The sequence below is a fragment of the Biomphalaria glabrata genome, chromosome 2 (genome assembly GCF_947242115.1).
Source record: "Biomphalaria glabrata chromosome 2, xgBioGlab47.1, whole genome shotgun sequence".
Taxonomy (NCBI): domain Eukaryota; kingdom Metazoa; phylum Mollusca; class Gastropoda; family Planorbidae; genus Biomphalaria; species Biomphalaria glabrata.
This window is the reverse complement of record NC_074712.1, coordinates 4,070,470-4,087,579: the sequence shown is the minus strand read 5'-3', so window position 1 is coordinate 4,087,579 and position 17,110 is coordinate 4,070,470. Positions and strand designations below refer to the sequence as shown.

General features: G+C 35.8%; 3 protein-coding genes across 4 annotated transcripts in view; 2 read left to right on the top strand and 1 right to left on the bottom strand.

The window, feature by feature from the left end:
* Window positions 1–17,110, bottom strand: part of LOC106060744 (intraflagellar transport protein 27 homolog) — a 125,865-nt gene that overhangs the window by 52,367 nt on the left and 56,388 nt on the right. The window lies entirely within an intron of this gene.
* Window positions 10,103–13,402, top strand: LOC129924437 (solute carrier family 2, facilitated glucose transporter member 2-like). 2 transcript variants are annotated; one of them, XR_008776379.1, is made up of 3 exons: window positions 10,103–10,214; window positions 11,216–11,343; window positions 12,516–13,402. XR_008776379.1 is itself a non-coding variant. In XM_056018803.1 (2 exons), the coding sequence occupies exons 1-2, from the start codon at window positions 11,245–11,247 to the stop codon at window positions 12,699–12,701; spliced, it is 285 nt and encodes a 94-aa protein (XP_055874778.1). In that variant the 5' UTR covers window positions 11,044–11,244; the 3' UTR covers window positions 12,702–13,402. The 2 variants fall into 2 exon arrangements, 1 of the variants encoding a protein (XP_055874778.1); XM_056018803.1 differs by lacking the exon at window positions 10,103–10,214 and having other exon boundaries at window positions 11,044–11,343.
* LOC129924849 (complement C1q and tumor necrosis factor-related protein 9-like) lies at window positions 13,589–14,367 on the top strand. The gene is made up of 2 exons (XM_056022155.1): window positions 13,589–13,616; window positions 13,961–14,367. The coding sequence occupies exons 1-2, from the start codon at window positions 13,589–13,591 to the stop codon at window positions 14,365–14,367; spliced, it is 435 nt and encodes a 144-aa protein (XP_055878130.1).

Here is a 17,110-nt window from a genome sequence, read left to right as displayed (position 1 = left end):
AATTTGAACTTATTTCTTTTTTTTTTTCCTTTTTATCAAATTATTAATAGACAAAAAGTATCTGGTTAACAATTATATCTATTACGTCACCAAGCAAAGCGTAATATTGATATAATACACACAAAAAAATAGGCATACATATCACTGGCGGATCCAGAACTTTTGAGTGGGGGGGGGGGGGCGATTTTTTTCCAAACCCTAACCCTAATGCCCAGTAAACCCTAACCCTATGCATAAACGTGCGTATATATATATATATATATATATATATATATATATATATATATATATATATATATATGAGGTTTTTTCAAAAGTACCATTTCTCAACCTTTGGTGAAAAACAAAACAACTGGGGCAGCGCTATAAGGTTTTCAAGTGGGGTTCGGGGCGAAGCCCCGACGTCAAAAGCGTTTTCTTGCTTTTTCACTGCAGAAAAGTATTCTCCTGACATTTACAGCTCATTGTTCATCAATGGAGTTCGGGGCGAAGCCCCGCCGCCAAAAGCGTTTTCTTGCATTCTTCACTGTAGAAACGCATTCTCCTGACATCTACAGCTAATTATTCATCAATGGAGTTCGGGGCGAAGCCCCGCCGCAAAAAGCGTTTTGTTGCATTCTTCATTGCAGTAACGCATTCTCCTGACATCTACAGCTTATTATTCATCAATGGAGTTCGGGGCGAAGCCCCGCCGCCAAAAGAGTTTTCTAGCATACTTCACAGAAGAAACGTATTCTCCTGACCTAAAACTCATTATTCATACAATTAAAAAATGACCCTTTGAATAATGTTGTACTTGAAAAATATTCTATTATGAATTTATAGGCCCTTAATACATTGCAAAAAATCCGATTTGTTCCTTGAAAAGATAAGATACCCCACATATTTAGATTTTGGCTTTGAGGATCTCCGCCGAAAAAAAATTATTCGATAAATAATATTCAATAAAATCAAAGTATAAATTGTGAGTTATAGTCCCAAATTTATTTAACTAGAAAAATATCAGATTGAGTAAAGGTTAGAAAAAGGCAACTATGAAAAATTGATTTGGGTTTAGAACTCATCTCAATCGTGACTCTTATACTGAAAATTTTCGTTTGAATTCTAATTTTTTGAATGCATAGTCTTTCTTAAAATAATTATGATAAATTCATGTGAAATTACATAAACTCTGTCTGGAAATGGGAGGGGCGGTAGAGTGAAAACGATTAATCCTCGCTCCTTTAATAATTTCTGCTAAAGATTGCATTTGGCATTAAAGAATAGGGGTGGGGCGACTCGATATAAGAATTTAATTTATAGTATATATCAGTGGTCTTCAACGGGGGCGATATCGCCCCCTAGGGGGCGTTTTCGAGATTTTGGGGGGCGCTGAGAGCCAAAGGGGCGGTAGGGGGGCGCTGGACACAAAATTGGGCGGTAAGGGGGCGCTGGGCATAAAGGCGGAAAGAAGAATCTAAAGGTGCTCTGAAACAAAATAAATTTAAAAATTCTTCAACATTAAAGCTGGGAAACTAAATATAGACAAATTATAGTTAACTTGCTTCTAATTTAAGAACAGAAACAGCGTTAGAAATTGAGTTCGGGAATCCCATTTTCTATTTTTAAATTCTTACTCTTTTACTATGATTAGAGAGTATATACTGTCCTTGGATCTCGCGCGTATAAACGTTTAAGATTTGATAAACAAAGTAGGTAATACGCCTATTAGAATATAGTTTATTTTATCTACATATGTTAATATATTGATATGTCAATGTTAATTGCAAAAAACATTAAAGGTAACATTTCAAAGAATATTTTAAATTTAAAAAAAAAAAAACATTGCTAAAATGTTGTTAAGAAAACTCACTGGTATGTCATGTAATATTTCCTTGAAATTTAGTGAATTGCCACTAGAAAAAAATTAAGTTCTCATTTGATGGCATTTTATGATGAGGTTATGAAACCAAGTCCGCTTCACGAACATATAGCGATGTCCAAAAATAATTTAAGAGTATTCATGAACAATTATAAAATTCTACAATTAAAACAATTTTAAAAACAAAAAACGGAAAACAGATACGTTTTAATGGCTTCTTAGAAAAATGCAGTTTTTTTTTTTTTAAATACTTGTGATATTGTTGAAAAATTGATTAAAACTAAATTTATTTTAAAACATATGTAACACAAAAAGACTTTTTTTCTGTTAGAGATGAAGTATTATTTCAAAATTGTCTAGTTATGTAGCTTATGAGGACATATAGGAAACCGTCAGTGGTTGGACGCTACAATGACTTCATAAGTAATACAGAATAAAGAACACATCTATTCACTATTCACATTGTGAGTTATGATACACAAGAAAAGTTTAGCCCGCAATTTCATTTCTATTTGAATCTAATTATAAAACTGTAAATAAAATACAAACAAATGCCGAAAATAAGCGCATCTTTCAACAGTTTTATGAAACAAATGATGAAAAAGGTGTTAGACTCTTGTTGTTAACAGAAGTTCGCTGGATTTCGAAAGGGGTTTGTTAATGGTTATGGCTCGTTTTTTTAACTCTTAAATAATTTTTGTTTTTGAAAAACAGGAAGATTTAATGGATGGCGATGACTTAAAGAAGGCTAAAAAAAAATGTTTTACATGGAAGGCATCTAACACAAATGAATGAAACGAACCTCCGTCTGCTAGGAAAGAGATTAACTTTTATTGATAATATCATTTTCTCTTTTATCGAGATATTAAATCTATTTTTACAGAGTTTTAGAATCTCAAATAACCTGTTTGATGACAAATGAATTACTGCCCAAGGACACCGATATCTATGCAATTCACATAATAATGCTCTATGAAGAAATTAAGATTCGCTTCTAAAATTAAAAATATGTATATTTAAATGACAATTATTAAACATGTCACTGATGTTTAAATTGAGTTTGCATGAAAAAATAGATTTACAAAACTATGTCTTCAGTAAAAAGAATGTAAACATAGGAGGCACTCAGTGGCGTAGCTAGGGAGGGGGAGGGGGGATTTGAAAATCCCCAGGGTCCCCATTCAAGGGGTGGCGGTCAAATTAGTGCTTTTTTAATTAATTAAATTAAATATTACGCAAAATGCAGCGGCCCCCAAAGATGTCAAGCCCCCTGGCCCCCAAACGATAGATATTCCTAGCTACGCCCCTGAAGGCACAACAGAGATGTGGCTGCATTTAAATGCTTCAGTAAAATTCCAAAACTGTGGTCGAAATTGGCTTATGTTTTAGCTTTTCAGTAAACATGGTTAACCTAGATTTAGTGCATAACAAACTTAATGAATAAGCAAAGAAATAGACTGGATTTATCCACTAGAGGAGACCTTCGCCTTGCTTTGGCTAACTTAAAGCTTGAAATTTCTAATATTGTCAGACTGCAGGAAGCACAAAGTTCCCATTAGCTTAATTTATTTTTGTAGTGAATTCAGCAATAATAATATTTATATTAAAAATAAAACTAAATTTACAATTAAACCTAAAAACAGTAGGCCCTAATATTAAAAAATTTAAACGGAGACTAATCTTAGGATTTGAAAGAAAGTCTTTACAATTAATTTTTGTGTGTAATCACTGTAAATTATTTGACATAATTTTTTTGTATAATGATAATATTGGCTGTTTTTGCCTTTAATTCCGAAGATTACGTCCAGTGTTTCACATAACTACACAAACCCAACTGCGACCTACATATTTTCCCGAATTTTATGCAGACCAAGCCGTTATATGCTGGTGTTCTATTTAAGTTTTCTTTCCGTCTTTTGCGCCTGTCTTCAATAATGGCTTTTCTTTGAGTATCAAATGTTTGTCCCGCAGTTTTTGTAAGAGCTCTCGAACTATTACTCTCAGAGGCCATCTACTGCCAGAGAATGCTGCCAATTTCTTTTCTCTATGCCAGTGAGAGCGAAATGGCGCCTGAATAAATCTTTATAGCACTCACGGGGGAGGGGGCACCTCTGTAACTCAGTTCTTCTTAAAGCTCGTCAGTCATAGGCCAAGGAGTTCACAACAATCGCCTTTGGCATGCGGTCGTCTCCCAAGCCGGATAAGTGTTATTGACAGCATAAAAATTAATAAATAAATGATATTTTGTTCAAATTGGCCTTCTCACGCTTCTGTATAAGTGTTTTGCTTAGAGGGGGGCGCTGGCGGATTTTTTTAAAGAAAAAAAATCGAAAAGGGGGCGGTAGGCCAAAATAGGTTGAAGACCACTGGTATATATAAATTATATTAGTGACAGATGTTTTTGTTTTGTAATTTCTTAACTGTAATACAAAAAGAAAAAGTATTGGTTTGTCCGATGGGGGAATGGCGATTGCATGAATCGCCCCTCCCACCTGGTACAACCCTTTTTCATTTAAATTTACTAAGGATAAAATTTGAGATTAGAATGTGGTACGACATAATATACAATGGGTTCACATATCAATACGTAGTTTATATTATATAGATATTCAAATAATTTTGTTCACAAACTATGATTCTCCATAAAAATAGGACCGCCCCCCCACTCAGAGGGCTAGAGTGGGGAGGGCAGTACATGCAATCCCCCCCCCCCCAACATCACCGAAACGGCCAAGAAACCAGAAGGCGAGCGACATAATATAAATCTATATATTAATTCAACTAATTTTGTTTACAAACTATGATTTCTCCATTAAAGTAGGACCGCCCCCCCAAAAGGTTTAGGTGGGAAGGGCAGTAGAGATAAATTGGCAAACAGGGAACGACATAATACAAAGATCGGTTAAAATATCAATAACAAGTTTTAATCACATAAATATTTAATTGATTCTGTTAGCAAGCTGTGATTTCTACAAAGAAATTGGACCGCCCCCCCCACTCGAAAGTTTTAAGGGGGGGGGGCGGGATTGATACCATCGCCTCCTCCTGACCCCACCAAATCGGCCAACATACTAGAGGGGGGGCGAAATAATCTAAAAATAGGTTGAAATATAAATAATTAGTATATATTATTAACATAAGTAATGCATTCGTATACAAATTGTGTGAATTCTATACTAAAATTAGTCCGCCCCCCCCCTTCGGGGGGGTCGGCCGAGTGAGGGGGCGATCGCCCCTACCGCCCCCCCCCCCTGGATCCGCCAGTGATACATATCTACATGTTTTATTATTTTTCTTTTGAACAAAACTATGCTTTGTGACTTAGAGATCTATAAAAAGCAATGACATAATACGGGACTCGTATTACTACTGTAGAAAATAAAACATTATTTTAAAAGGGTAGCAGTATCTTAATACTTTTATTTTTATCTGTTGATTACGACTACAGTTAGATCTATACATTTCTAATGAATTTCAAGTGCCCTCTGTTTTCGTAAAATATCACAAATCACATCACAAACAGAAAGATTGCTTTTATTAAGCTGACACAGATCCAGTGATGACGTAATCCCCGTTCTCCTAGCCGGCAGTTCTCAGTGGAGTCTACTGTCTACAAGCAGAGCCTGTCTTACGTAATTGGAGGTAAAACGAATAGGGAGGCCCAATGCGAAGTGAATAATGTGGCCTCAAATGAAATAGAAAAGCTAAAAATTAAGACCTAAAATAGGCAATAAACTGTCCTATCATTGAGGTAGTTCCTTATTTCTGACCTACTTTAACCAAAGTCACGTGATTGTTGGACAACAAAGAGAAGAATGGCCTTGTCTTCCTATATTTCCGTTGCTGTTGCTCCTCTATTTTTACGAAATTTTACATTTAAAAACATTTTAAAATATACAGAGTACATCAACGAACTCCCTGAATGTTCAAATAATTATACGAATGTTTTCATAAAGGGCCAAGAACTGTTTAAGGATAGGTTTAAATTATCAATGATATTTCCTTTAACTTTATAGTCATGACTAGCGTCAACACATTGCCGATGATAGATCTACATTCACATACAGAAAAAGATGTTTTTACAAACGTTCTTGTAAGATTAAAAAAAAAAAGCTTGGTATAAGCTACACAAAATACACACACACATATATATATATATATATATATATATATATATATATATATATATATATATATATATATATATATATATTTATAGGCATATATATGGGATAATATGCATATTAGTTGATATATATATATATATATATATATATATATATATATATATATATATATATATATATATATATATATATATATATATATATATATATATATATATATATATATATATATATTTATAGGCCTATATAACTTGAAACATTGTTATTTTCATAAACTTCAGCTATTTTTTAACGTTATGTATTTCATATTCTGCTAATTTGAAATACATTATGCACATCGATTACATTAAGAATTATTTTTTGTTTTGGATACATGATGTATTATTATGTTGTTAAAAGTTCTATCATTTTTAAGAAATTCACTGTGATACTATATACCAAATGTTACATTAAAGTTTCAAAAATGCGTCGACGAAATAGATCTAGATCCATTTTATTACTTAGAAACCAAATTTAACAATGAAAGGGCGGGGTAAGACACATTTGGCCTGTGTAACTGTAAGAGTAGATCTCGATTTATCCTTGACTATCACATGTGTTATTTGTTCGCTAAACAACTGAAGCCTATTACGCACAAGGAAAACTCTTTTTATCTTTTATAACAACTAGTCGACATATCGACTACACACTAGCCCTAGAGCTATCTGACCAATACACACTGGTCTGCTGTCCAACTTTTAGTGTTCTACTCAAGTTCAAGCTTGTTTACTTTTGGGCAGAGAGGAAGGGAGGGGGTATGAAAGTGTTACTTTTTTTTCTAGGACTGGTTACCCGAATGCTAAGAACTGTAAGTGTAGTTATTCATTGTAGATCAAGAAATCTTGATCTCAGTATGGCAGATTATAGGCCAACGCTTCGGTACCTTCTATCAAAGGTATAATTATTTGTTTTAGTTGAAACTATTAAAAATATGTATCTCTAGATTTTCCTGTTATTAACAAATTATAGTTTAGCGCTAATGAGTAAATTGAAACCACTAAATATTGACTTAAAACGCTTCAGATTCCCACTACAAACTAACTAAAACTAAGCACGGTGCGCGTTGTGTACACACAACCACGTGACTCGGGGGGTATACGAAACTACTATCTAGGAAATCGCATAGCACCCATGGCAATAATGTGCTTCAAATAACGTTTCCACATGTCAACACAAGGAAGAAACAATGGTTTTCTAGCATGTGATCTAACAAGTAAATATTTGTGAATAAACCTTGAATGATAGTAGAGACTTAAAATTAGAGCTAGGCGAGAAGACATAGATCCATAGAGTTCTGCTTGAGATTCTATTCACGTTTCGCAATTTTTTTTCTCTAAAAAAAATCTTTGAATCGTTTGTGAGACCTAAACCAATCGGCCTGGGCGGCTGCCTAGTTTGCCTGTGACTAAGGGCAGTCCAGTTACAAGATTGTGGAAGGGGGGTAAAGGTCGAGTGTAACTTGATCAAGAAAAAAAACTGCTCCTCTATTACAGTACACTAAATTTGTTGAACAATGTCTGGTTGGGGGTGGGTATAGCGATTCCACCTCCCCCTTTCTTTTCATCAATCCACTAGTATTACATTCTGTTACGGAGTCCCAAGCCAGTTTTTCTCTCCTACCGTACCGTAGTACCATACCGATGGCTATTTTCTCCCTTTCTTCTTCTGTACCTTTCAACACTCGTCCACACATAAGATCGTAGCGGCCAGGTCATGATCATTGTCTTCATGGTAGAACGAGGTGTGATGTAATCACCTCTCCCTGTTCGGAGCTTAGCCGGCGCCGTGGCCGCATTACGTCAGCCACTGTTAGGATCACCGGTATGCTCGTAAAGGGAAGGGCAAGGTACGGTGCAATACTTGGTCAATACTGATCTCGTCGTTCACTTTCTATGTTAGATCACCGACATACAGTTCAACTGAGGTCTAAGTTGAGACTAGGACTAAAAGCTGTCGTAACATAAACGATGCATATTGTCGGCCAGCATCTATTGATAGTTATATACGGCTAAAAAAAAACAAAAAAACTCCCGTAGTTGGATCCCATATTGTCAGCCAGCTTCTATAAGCCGTTATGTATGCGCAGTTATGTATGACAAACACACTCTTCTTGTCGTAGTGTCTCCTCCCCCACCCCTATTTGGTCCAGTAACTCATACTATTTCATCTTGTTGCTATTGATCTCATTGAAGAGATTTAATAAAGTCTTTGACTTTTATCGGCCCAGTCTCTATTTGGGGCCATCACAAGGTTACTAACGGCGATACCAACATTTGTAACATTTCCCGAATCTTCCCATCCATACCACAATCCAATCACGACGTTCTCTACTTTGTTGTTGATATTGCTTATTTTTATATTGTTCATTGTTTTACAATCAATAGTTTTATTATTTCTTTTTCTTCTATTACGGTTTGTGTGTGTAGGCCTAACGGTATATTTAATTAACCCTGTGCATTAAGCAATCATTTAAAATTAGCCAATTAGTTTATTAACTATTAATTATTTTGTTTGGAATCGAACAAGTGAAAGAAATATACTTGAATGATGTGGTGGTACAAATAGTTTTTTTTTATTATTATCATAAAAATAACGAAGATTAAATTACGTTATGGCTACCACATGTCAAGCTTAAAGTTGAAGGTTATAGGCCTATATTTAATGTGAATATTTTTTCTATTTTTTTTTTGTTTGGTCTTTGTAGATATATGTTATTACTTTTATTACATAATTTATATTTAGTTATTGCTTAAAGTACAAAAAGCTTATTTGTATATAAGTTTCACTATTAGATCTAATAGCTATTTTTCAACAAAAAAAAATAGGAAAACAATTTAACACTGCTATTGAAATTGTGATTTAGATATGAGACATTAATTCTCTAACCAAAACAATGCATTGGTGTTTATGTGATGCAATGAGAGATTTCAGTTCAAGATGTTCTCTCATAGGTAAAATACCTAGATATACCTAGATGGTATTAAATGGTAGGTTTCCATTGGAAGATATTGAGTTATAATCCTTTTGGGTAGGTAGATTTTTCATTTGAGATTAAATTTGAGCGGACATGTGTTCCTGAAGTGCTTAGCAGTAAAACTTAAAAAGAAAAATATCCCTCTATGAGTCCATATAAAATATTTACAATTCGGATCAGCAATCCCACCGATAAACACTTTTCCCATTACAGATATTATAAACTAATCATTTAAAAAAATGCACCCAAATATTGAATTTTTTTTAAAATACTTTTTTGTTCTTATAAATTAAGCTACATCACTGTAGGAGTGTAGGGCCAGTTTTTATCCAAACCAGAAGTCCACAGGCTAAGGTTTAGAATTCAGAGTGAAACACATCACTATTTTTGGTTAAAAAGAAAATACTTTTTATTTAAAAGTTCAGCCTATAAATGACGAAACAAATAATTCGACACTATTCAACTTCAGGTGGTCTGCTACTACTCTACAAGTATTTTTATCTCAGCTGGTCTGAGCAAGGAGACTTCTCAGTATGCTACGGTAGCCACAGCGGTGTTGTAATAGTCATGATGACCTTCATATCTGCCCTGATCAAGGACCGGGCAGGCAGAAGAACTCTGCACATGATTGGCCTCGTGGGCATGTGTATCTCCTCAGTAGTACTAGATAGTAGATCTAGTAACTCTAGTTGTTTGCCTTTCACTACAGTCTACAGGTATGTATTATGTATAGATTACTTACTTAGAACCTCCCACCTCATTCGGTGCATTGGGCAGCAAGCTGTTTCCATAAAAATCAATCTTTATGTATAGATGGCATTCCTTTTTTTTTAAACTAATTTTTGTTTATAAAAAAACTACAGGGCTACTATTCCTTCATCTATCCCTTAGTCTGTTGGACAGTAGGGGCACCATGCAAAATCTGTCAATCATCTTTCTCCATTCATCTATGTCCATTCTTTTATGTTGTCTTCCCATTGTTTTCTCTGTCTGCCTCTTCTTCTTTTTCCTGGTACTATTCCCTGAATGAAGGTTTTTGCAAGTCCTAAAGACCTTGTAATATGGCCATAGAGTTTTAGTTTGCTACTATTACAATTTCTTAAAATCCTGTACTTTAGCTGATAATTTTTTTTTCAGAACACATTGTCCTGGCTATTATACATAAGCATTGTGGCTGTCATCATCTACACCTGTCTTTTTGCTACTGGACCAGGTGGGTTTAGTTTGAAGGCAATTAATTCAAAGCAGTTCATAAAAAAAATATTTTAATGTCTACCTGATCATGTGGTATGCCTTTTAGACTGTCATCTCCATGGTCCCAAGTTTGAACCCTGGACCTCTGCATACCTGCTGTCTAGTGGGAGGTTTGGGCTAGGGCGTAATAATCTTCATTTCTGAATGCATCTTATATACGACTATATAAAATTGTTTGTCATACAATGCCATTCTAGCTGGTTCCAGTTGTGATGGAGTTTTTTTTATTTTTAGTTGAGCTATTCATCTCCAGGGTTTTTTTACCCTGGACTGTCTTGCAATTGCTTTTGGTGTCTTCTTCATGACCCTAATTATTAACTGATTCATTTTTAAGTAGATAATTTATAATGAAATACATATGCTTATAAAAAACTTAAATGAATGCATTAAGACGAAAAACATGCAATTCAGTATCACACCCACATTTGTTCATTATCTTATATATTGTTTGCCAAACTGACTAATTTTTCATTGATTCATGATTAGTTAGGTGCAATAAATAATTTTTTAAAGTTTCAACTTGATCTGAGAGTGGGTGTGTGAGAAGAAATGTGTAAAATCCATATCTCTGAATACTGAGGGATTACTTTCCCTTGTTGATATCGAAAAGATAATTACCATTAATTAATAAACCAATTGGTTACTTTTTTTTCATTGATTCATGTCTTTGTCTATGATAATGAATAATTGTGCAGTTTCAACTTGAATTGAGAAAGGGTGTGGGAGAAATAACCTGTACAAACTTTTTACTAGGCTGACAGTGAGTTGAGATAAGCTTTTTAAAAAGCTAACTATGTATAGTTTTATTTGCCATAGATGAGCATCTCTAATAGATGACTGGTGTATCCTTAATAAGGTCCTTAATGTCTTTGAACTTATAAGAAAGACCCATGTGGAAATGAGTCTAGAAACCTCAGCGTAGGCTTCTAAATCTCTTATGATTTATGATTGATGTTTCAGGACCAATACCATGGTTCATGGTGACTTAGATGTTTGTGCAGGGTCCTAGGTCAGCCGCTGTCAGTGTTTTCGTGGTGATCAACTGGCTGTGCAACTTTGCTGTTGGCTTAGTGTTTCCTATTTTACAGGTAAGTACATTTTAAGGGGATCTAAGTAAACAAGTAAAGTACCCTTTTCAGGCTTTGGGACGTATAGGACAAATGGTGTCATCTGTTTCTATGGTTGACAGGTTGTCTTGTGGCCAGCACAACGACCAATGGCTTTACTTTCCCTAACTAATGTTTTTAGAATTGGGTGGACTCAAGGGTGTCCTTAAGATCCAAAATAAAAAATCCCAGTCTTCACTAAGTTTCGTAAACCAAGCGCTTTAACACTCAGATCTATATTTACTTAATCTACTCCTTCATGCTGTGCTGCTTTTTTTGCTAAATGTTCTATGATTACATAATGACATGCTGTAAAAATAAATTGTCTGTTATATAAAGACAATTGCAGTTTAGTCATTGAAGTAAAGCATTACTTTTTTCTCTATTGATATTAAATTACTCAGTTAATAGAACTAACTAATCCTTTTTTTTTTTTCAACATTCTTCACCTTCACCTATACAAAAACAGCATAATCTATTCTGCATACATCCCAGATATTGACAACTATGATTTGACTACAATTATTACAATAACCATCATCAAAGTGTCCATTATTTGTATGTAGACAAAGTGATTTAAATTATTTCAAAATTATATCATTTTATACCATATTAAATACTAAGGGATATAACTTTAAGATAAAATAGGCTCTACTAATGTAGATAAAATTTTAATAGGTTATTAATTTTAAAATATTCAATTATTGTAAAACATTTTCAATGCTTGACTATTATTGTCTTCTTGTTTGGATGTAATTATTATCAGCATAATATTTATCTAGTGTGTATCTAGGGTGGGGGCAGGGGGGTCCAAATTTGAAAATCCCCCCAGACCCCTACTTGAGGGGTCGTCCAAATGAGTGTCCGAAACTTTTTTGTGCATTCAATATGAAGCCAATGACATTTTATCTTGCTATTCATGTTGTTATGTAAATTATTGACCATCTTGCATGTATTCCACACATTAGACGTATCTATTAATTAAGTACATTATCTCAAGTCATGATGTCAGATGTCAACACAAAGGGACCCCCTTAAAAGGCCAAGCCCGCAGGACCCCTAAATCTCTTGCTAAGCTACTGTATTTATCAGAGATGATTTTTCATGATTAAAAATTGAATTATTACTAAACTACTTTTTTTTTTTCCTTACAGAAGTCCTTTCTGCCTTTCTCCGTCATGCTGTTGTTGTTCTTCATCTTCACCTACATGTTTGTCCCAGAGACCAAAGGCAAAAGTATTTCTGAGATTCCCAGCTGTTTAAATCTCTCACTATGGATAGATCAGAATCCAGAAATTCCTACAAAAGCTCAAAGAACAGATACAGCACCCAAGTCTTGATAATTGATCCACCTCTCGCAGAAAAAGGGACAGAATATCATATCGAGTCCAGCTACTTATAGAATTTAGGTTGCTGAACAATTTTGGCTGCTGTTTTATTTTTTGAAATGTTAGTCTTTTGATTTAGTTTCATGTTGTTGGATAAATTTGTTATTTATAACATTTTATTATAATATATACAGGGCTTTCATTATTATATCAATGCAAATACAATTAATCAGTTTTTAAAAATATATTCATCATTTTAAATGACAACTTTTGTTATATTGTTCTAAATATGTATGATCATGTATCAACATACCTCAATAGAATTGTGATAACACACCACAACAGTTGTTTATGAGATACCATTTAATACATTTAAAGGAGGCCAGAGACTTTCTTCCAATAAAGTGATTTAAAACTATGTACCCCATCAGTATTTTATATTATATTTATAAAACTAATTAAAGCAGCTTTATTCTGGTTCACAATGTCTGTGCTGGGTGTGGCCAATCTGGATGTGGCAAAATAAGTAAGTTGCAGCTGGGGCTAGGTAGCCATGGGAAATACTGCTTTCATTAAATCTTCAGACTTGGAGACAAGCCTTATTATTATTAATCTGGTCAGTGATTTCAGTGCAATATGAACACTAATGTTTTGTGTAACTATTTTTCAATAAGATTGTTTTCTATTAAAAATATTTTTATTATAAGTTTCAACTTTTATTAGCATTGATTACTTGAATGAGATTTTGAGATTCTGTTTACAGTTATTTAATATTGATATTTTTCATGTAAATCTATTGTTTTGGATGTTCCTTTGTAATTGAAGATTATTATATCCTAGCCCAAACTTCCTGCAGGACAGGGTTTGAGCCCAGGAAATTTGAGTTGACAGTCCAGAGCATGTACCACATCACCAGTCAACCCAAAGGCCCAATATTGGTCCTGTTTGAGCATCTTAAATATATACTGGTGACTTGAAAACAAAGTAGAACTTATTTCTATTTAGTTTTTAGGAAAAATAAAATAATCAAAAGTTATTCCAGTAAGTAAAGTACCCTTTCATACCTTGGGGCAGATGATGTTAATGCCATCTGTTTCTGTGGCTTCCGGTTAATGAGGTTGTCATGTGACCAGCACAACGACCAACCACCTTTACTTTTTCTCGACTAGTGTCAGGCACCCATTAGAGTTGGCAGACTCAGGTGCCCTATATATCCCTGAAATTAAAAAATCTTAGTCCAGATTTGAACCTGGGATCTCTTGGTTCTGCAGCCAAGCTGGGACCCAATGGTTCTGCAGCCAAGCTGGGACCCAATGGTACTGCAGCCAAGCTGGGACACAATGGTTCTGCAGCCAAGCTGGGACCCAATGGTTCTGCAGCCAAGTTGGGACCCAATGGTTCTGCAGCCAAGCTGGGACCCAATGGTTCTGCAGCCAAGCTGGGACCCAATGGTACTGCAGCCAAGCTGGGACCCAATGGTACTGCAGCCAAGCTGGGACCCAATGGTTCTGCAGCCAAGCTGGGACCCAATGGTTCTGCAGCCAAGCTGGGACCCAATGGTTCTGCAGCCAAGCTGGAACCCAATGGTTCTGCAGCCAAGTGCTTTACCACTGAGCCACTGCGTCTCCTAAAAGGAATCCAATCTTACATTAAGCTGTGTAAAACTAAATGCTCCTGAGCCACTCAGACCATTGAAAAATATAAGCATTTTTTTTTAGTAGATTTCAACAAACAGTTAACCAGAAATTAAACACTAAATTATGTAGCAACTTCTCCTTCATGGTCAAAGCATAGCACAATCTCATTTCCCATGAACTTGAAGATGCCTTTTTTTTTGTTTACTTTTAAATTGCTTTTGTGTAGTGCAACTGTCATGCTTGTAGTATGCTCAGGGCACTAAGGCCCAATCTCTTTTGGACCAGTGGGGGGAAGTGAAGATCGGGGTGAAGGTTTCCATACTGTCATTAGGCACTCGGCTAACACAACATAGCTTAAGTAGGATTTGAACCTGAGCCCCCTTGATAGGTGGCTAACTGGTTTATTCCTCTCAGCCACATATACCATTAATAGATACAATTTATAAAATTATACCATTAATAGATAAAATTATTCGGTCAGCACCATCATCACCGCTTGGCTGTTTACCAAAGTAAAGGGATTGTTAAAGAGTTTGATTAATTAAATCTTTTAATCAATGATTCATTTGTTTTATGAGAAGGTAATGATTTCCCTTTGTTTATAAGCTTTCTAGGCAGCATGTCGTTATTCCTTGAGAATTAGAACTGCAAAACTGCCTGGGTGTATGCTATGTGGTACTGACTGTCATCACAAGGGTCCTAGGGTCCTGAAATCCCACCTATTGCTGTGCCTTAAGAATTTGGCCTCTCTGGTCACAAAAGAAGTTGTAATGGGAAAAGGTCATCTCTTTTGTTGATATGACCTTAAACAACTTATTACGACATAAACACAGTCGTGTGTTTTTGTGTTGACAGTGAGAACAAGTTAGCTATGCAGTGTGAATGAGGCAGGATAAGTGTCATTGTTGTTAGTGGTCTTAGGTAGGGGAGACAACTGGCATACCAGATTGAAAAGACATGTTATTGTAGGGAGTTAGTTGGAGTTAAATATCCTGAGGATATGGGGTTGGCAAAACACTAGGAATGGCGCCAAACATTCTCGGAATGTAGGGTTGGAAAGACGCCGTGAATGGCGCCAAATGTCTTGAGGATGTAGGGTTGGAAAGACGCCGTGAATGGCGCCAAATGTCTTGAGGATGTAGGGTTGGAAAGACGCCGTGAATGGCGCCAAATGTCTTGAGGATGTAGGGTTAGAAAGACGCCGTGAATGGCGCCAAATGTCTTGAGGATGTAGGGTTGGAAAGACGCCGTGAATGGCGCCAAATGTCTTGAGGATGTAGGGTTGGAAAGACGCAGTGAATGGCGCCAAATGTCTTGAGGATGTAGGGTTGGAAAGAGGCCGTGAATGGCGCCAAATGTCTTGAGGATGTAGGGTTGGAAAGATGTCTCACCAGCAGACTTGTACAGTTAGACTTCAATTTATTTCTTTACTATCTCTGTATTCTCTAACGGTAGCATTGATGTTGACATAGTCATCTTTCTGTTGGTGTTGTAGGCATGTTCCAGGAATGCAGTCTCAATTGCTCAGGTTTCCAAAAATGTCTTCCCATATAAAGAAAATCAAATAGGCCTATCGAGGGGTTACAATTCTGGAGTTTTTGGGGGACAAACTGTTGACAATGCTTTTCAATCTGATCCAATAAAGGGGGGAAGGGGTAACAATTCCGAGTCTTTGCGAAATAAACTGTTGACAATTACTCTGCAATGAGTTGTAGTGTTTCTCTCACACTCAGTGTGCACCACATAAACCCAGGAGTGACTCAATGGTGACATGTGACATAAAGTTGTGTCAGACGTTAAGAAAACAAAAAAAAAAAGTCTCTATTCACAGCAAACTTGTGACCAGGTCAAATAAATACACATCGTTTCCTTTTGGTCGCTAGATCACAAGTCAAGTAGTACAAACTTTTCTGCCAAAATGTTCAACACAGGTATGTCCATTTCGTTGTTCACTCTCACAGGTCAACGACAGTTCTACCTATTGCGGATGTTCCTTTAGAGTTGAAGATAATCTATTTCCTAGTCCAAACCTCCCACAGGACGAGTGTATGGCAGCGGGCAGGGTATGAACCCGGGACCATGGAGACTACCGAACCACACCCCAGCGCGCATACTGCCCTGCCAGGCAAGGCTGGCAAGCCTTTCAAAATATGCTTTATAACTCTCTCCTGGACCTTTAGAAAGTAGTGTCCTAACTTTACTAGCAGCTTTACACGTGTAGTTTTAAAATTCATGCAGCATCTAAATGCAGGTCATAACTTCTCCCTCATCAACAAACATATTCGTCGCTGCGTTTCCATTCAAGTCTTTCCACAAGCTATCTTATATAATACAGACGTTACTTCAAAAAAGAGGATTAGCTATACTAGACTTCCAGAAGCGACGCAGTTAAAAGCCTCAAAACTTAGTTGTAAATCTTTCTCTCTGCGGTTTCTAGTAAACAGACAAGTTTCCCCTTCCTCCTTCAAGTCTCTAAGAAGGTGCGACGCCATGTTTTGAGGCCTAAATAGACCATCTTGCTTTCGTTTTCCGTTTTTCGGCTTCCTACGTCTTGCCTACGAATAGCCTATGCCCCGTGAACCTAGCACAACGTTCGGTCACCACCATTGCCCTTTTTTTTTTTAAATAATAAATTTTCAATGTCCAGTACAAATAAAAACTAAAATTAACATCATTATGTCGTGTAAATCTTTTAAGATTTTTATTTTTTTGCTCAGACGATCAAGGACACATTACATAACACGAGAAATATCCTTTCTGCCGAGAGACCAAAATTATTAGCCG

What these genes read in the sequence shown, in the direction of transcription:
- LOC129924437 (XM_056018803.1), top strand. Translation starts at nt 11,245, where the DNA reads ATGTTTGTGCAGGGTCCTAGGTCAGCCGCTGTCAGTGTTTTCGTGGTG. An exon ending in TAGTGTTTCCTATTTTACAG is followed by an intron (nt 11,344 to 12,515) that starts GTAAGTACATTT and finishes TTTTCCTTACAG; the next exon opens with AAGTCCTTTCTGCCTTTCTC.
- LOC129924849 (XM_056022155.1), top strand. Translation starts at nt 13,589, where the DNA reads ATGTACCACATCACCAGTCAACCCAAAG. An exon ending in CATCACCAGTCAACCCAAAG is followed by an intron (nt 13,617 to 13,960) that starts GCCCAATATTGG and finishes TTGGTTCTGCAG; the next exon opens with CCAAGCTGGGACCCAATGGT.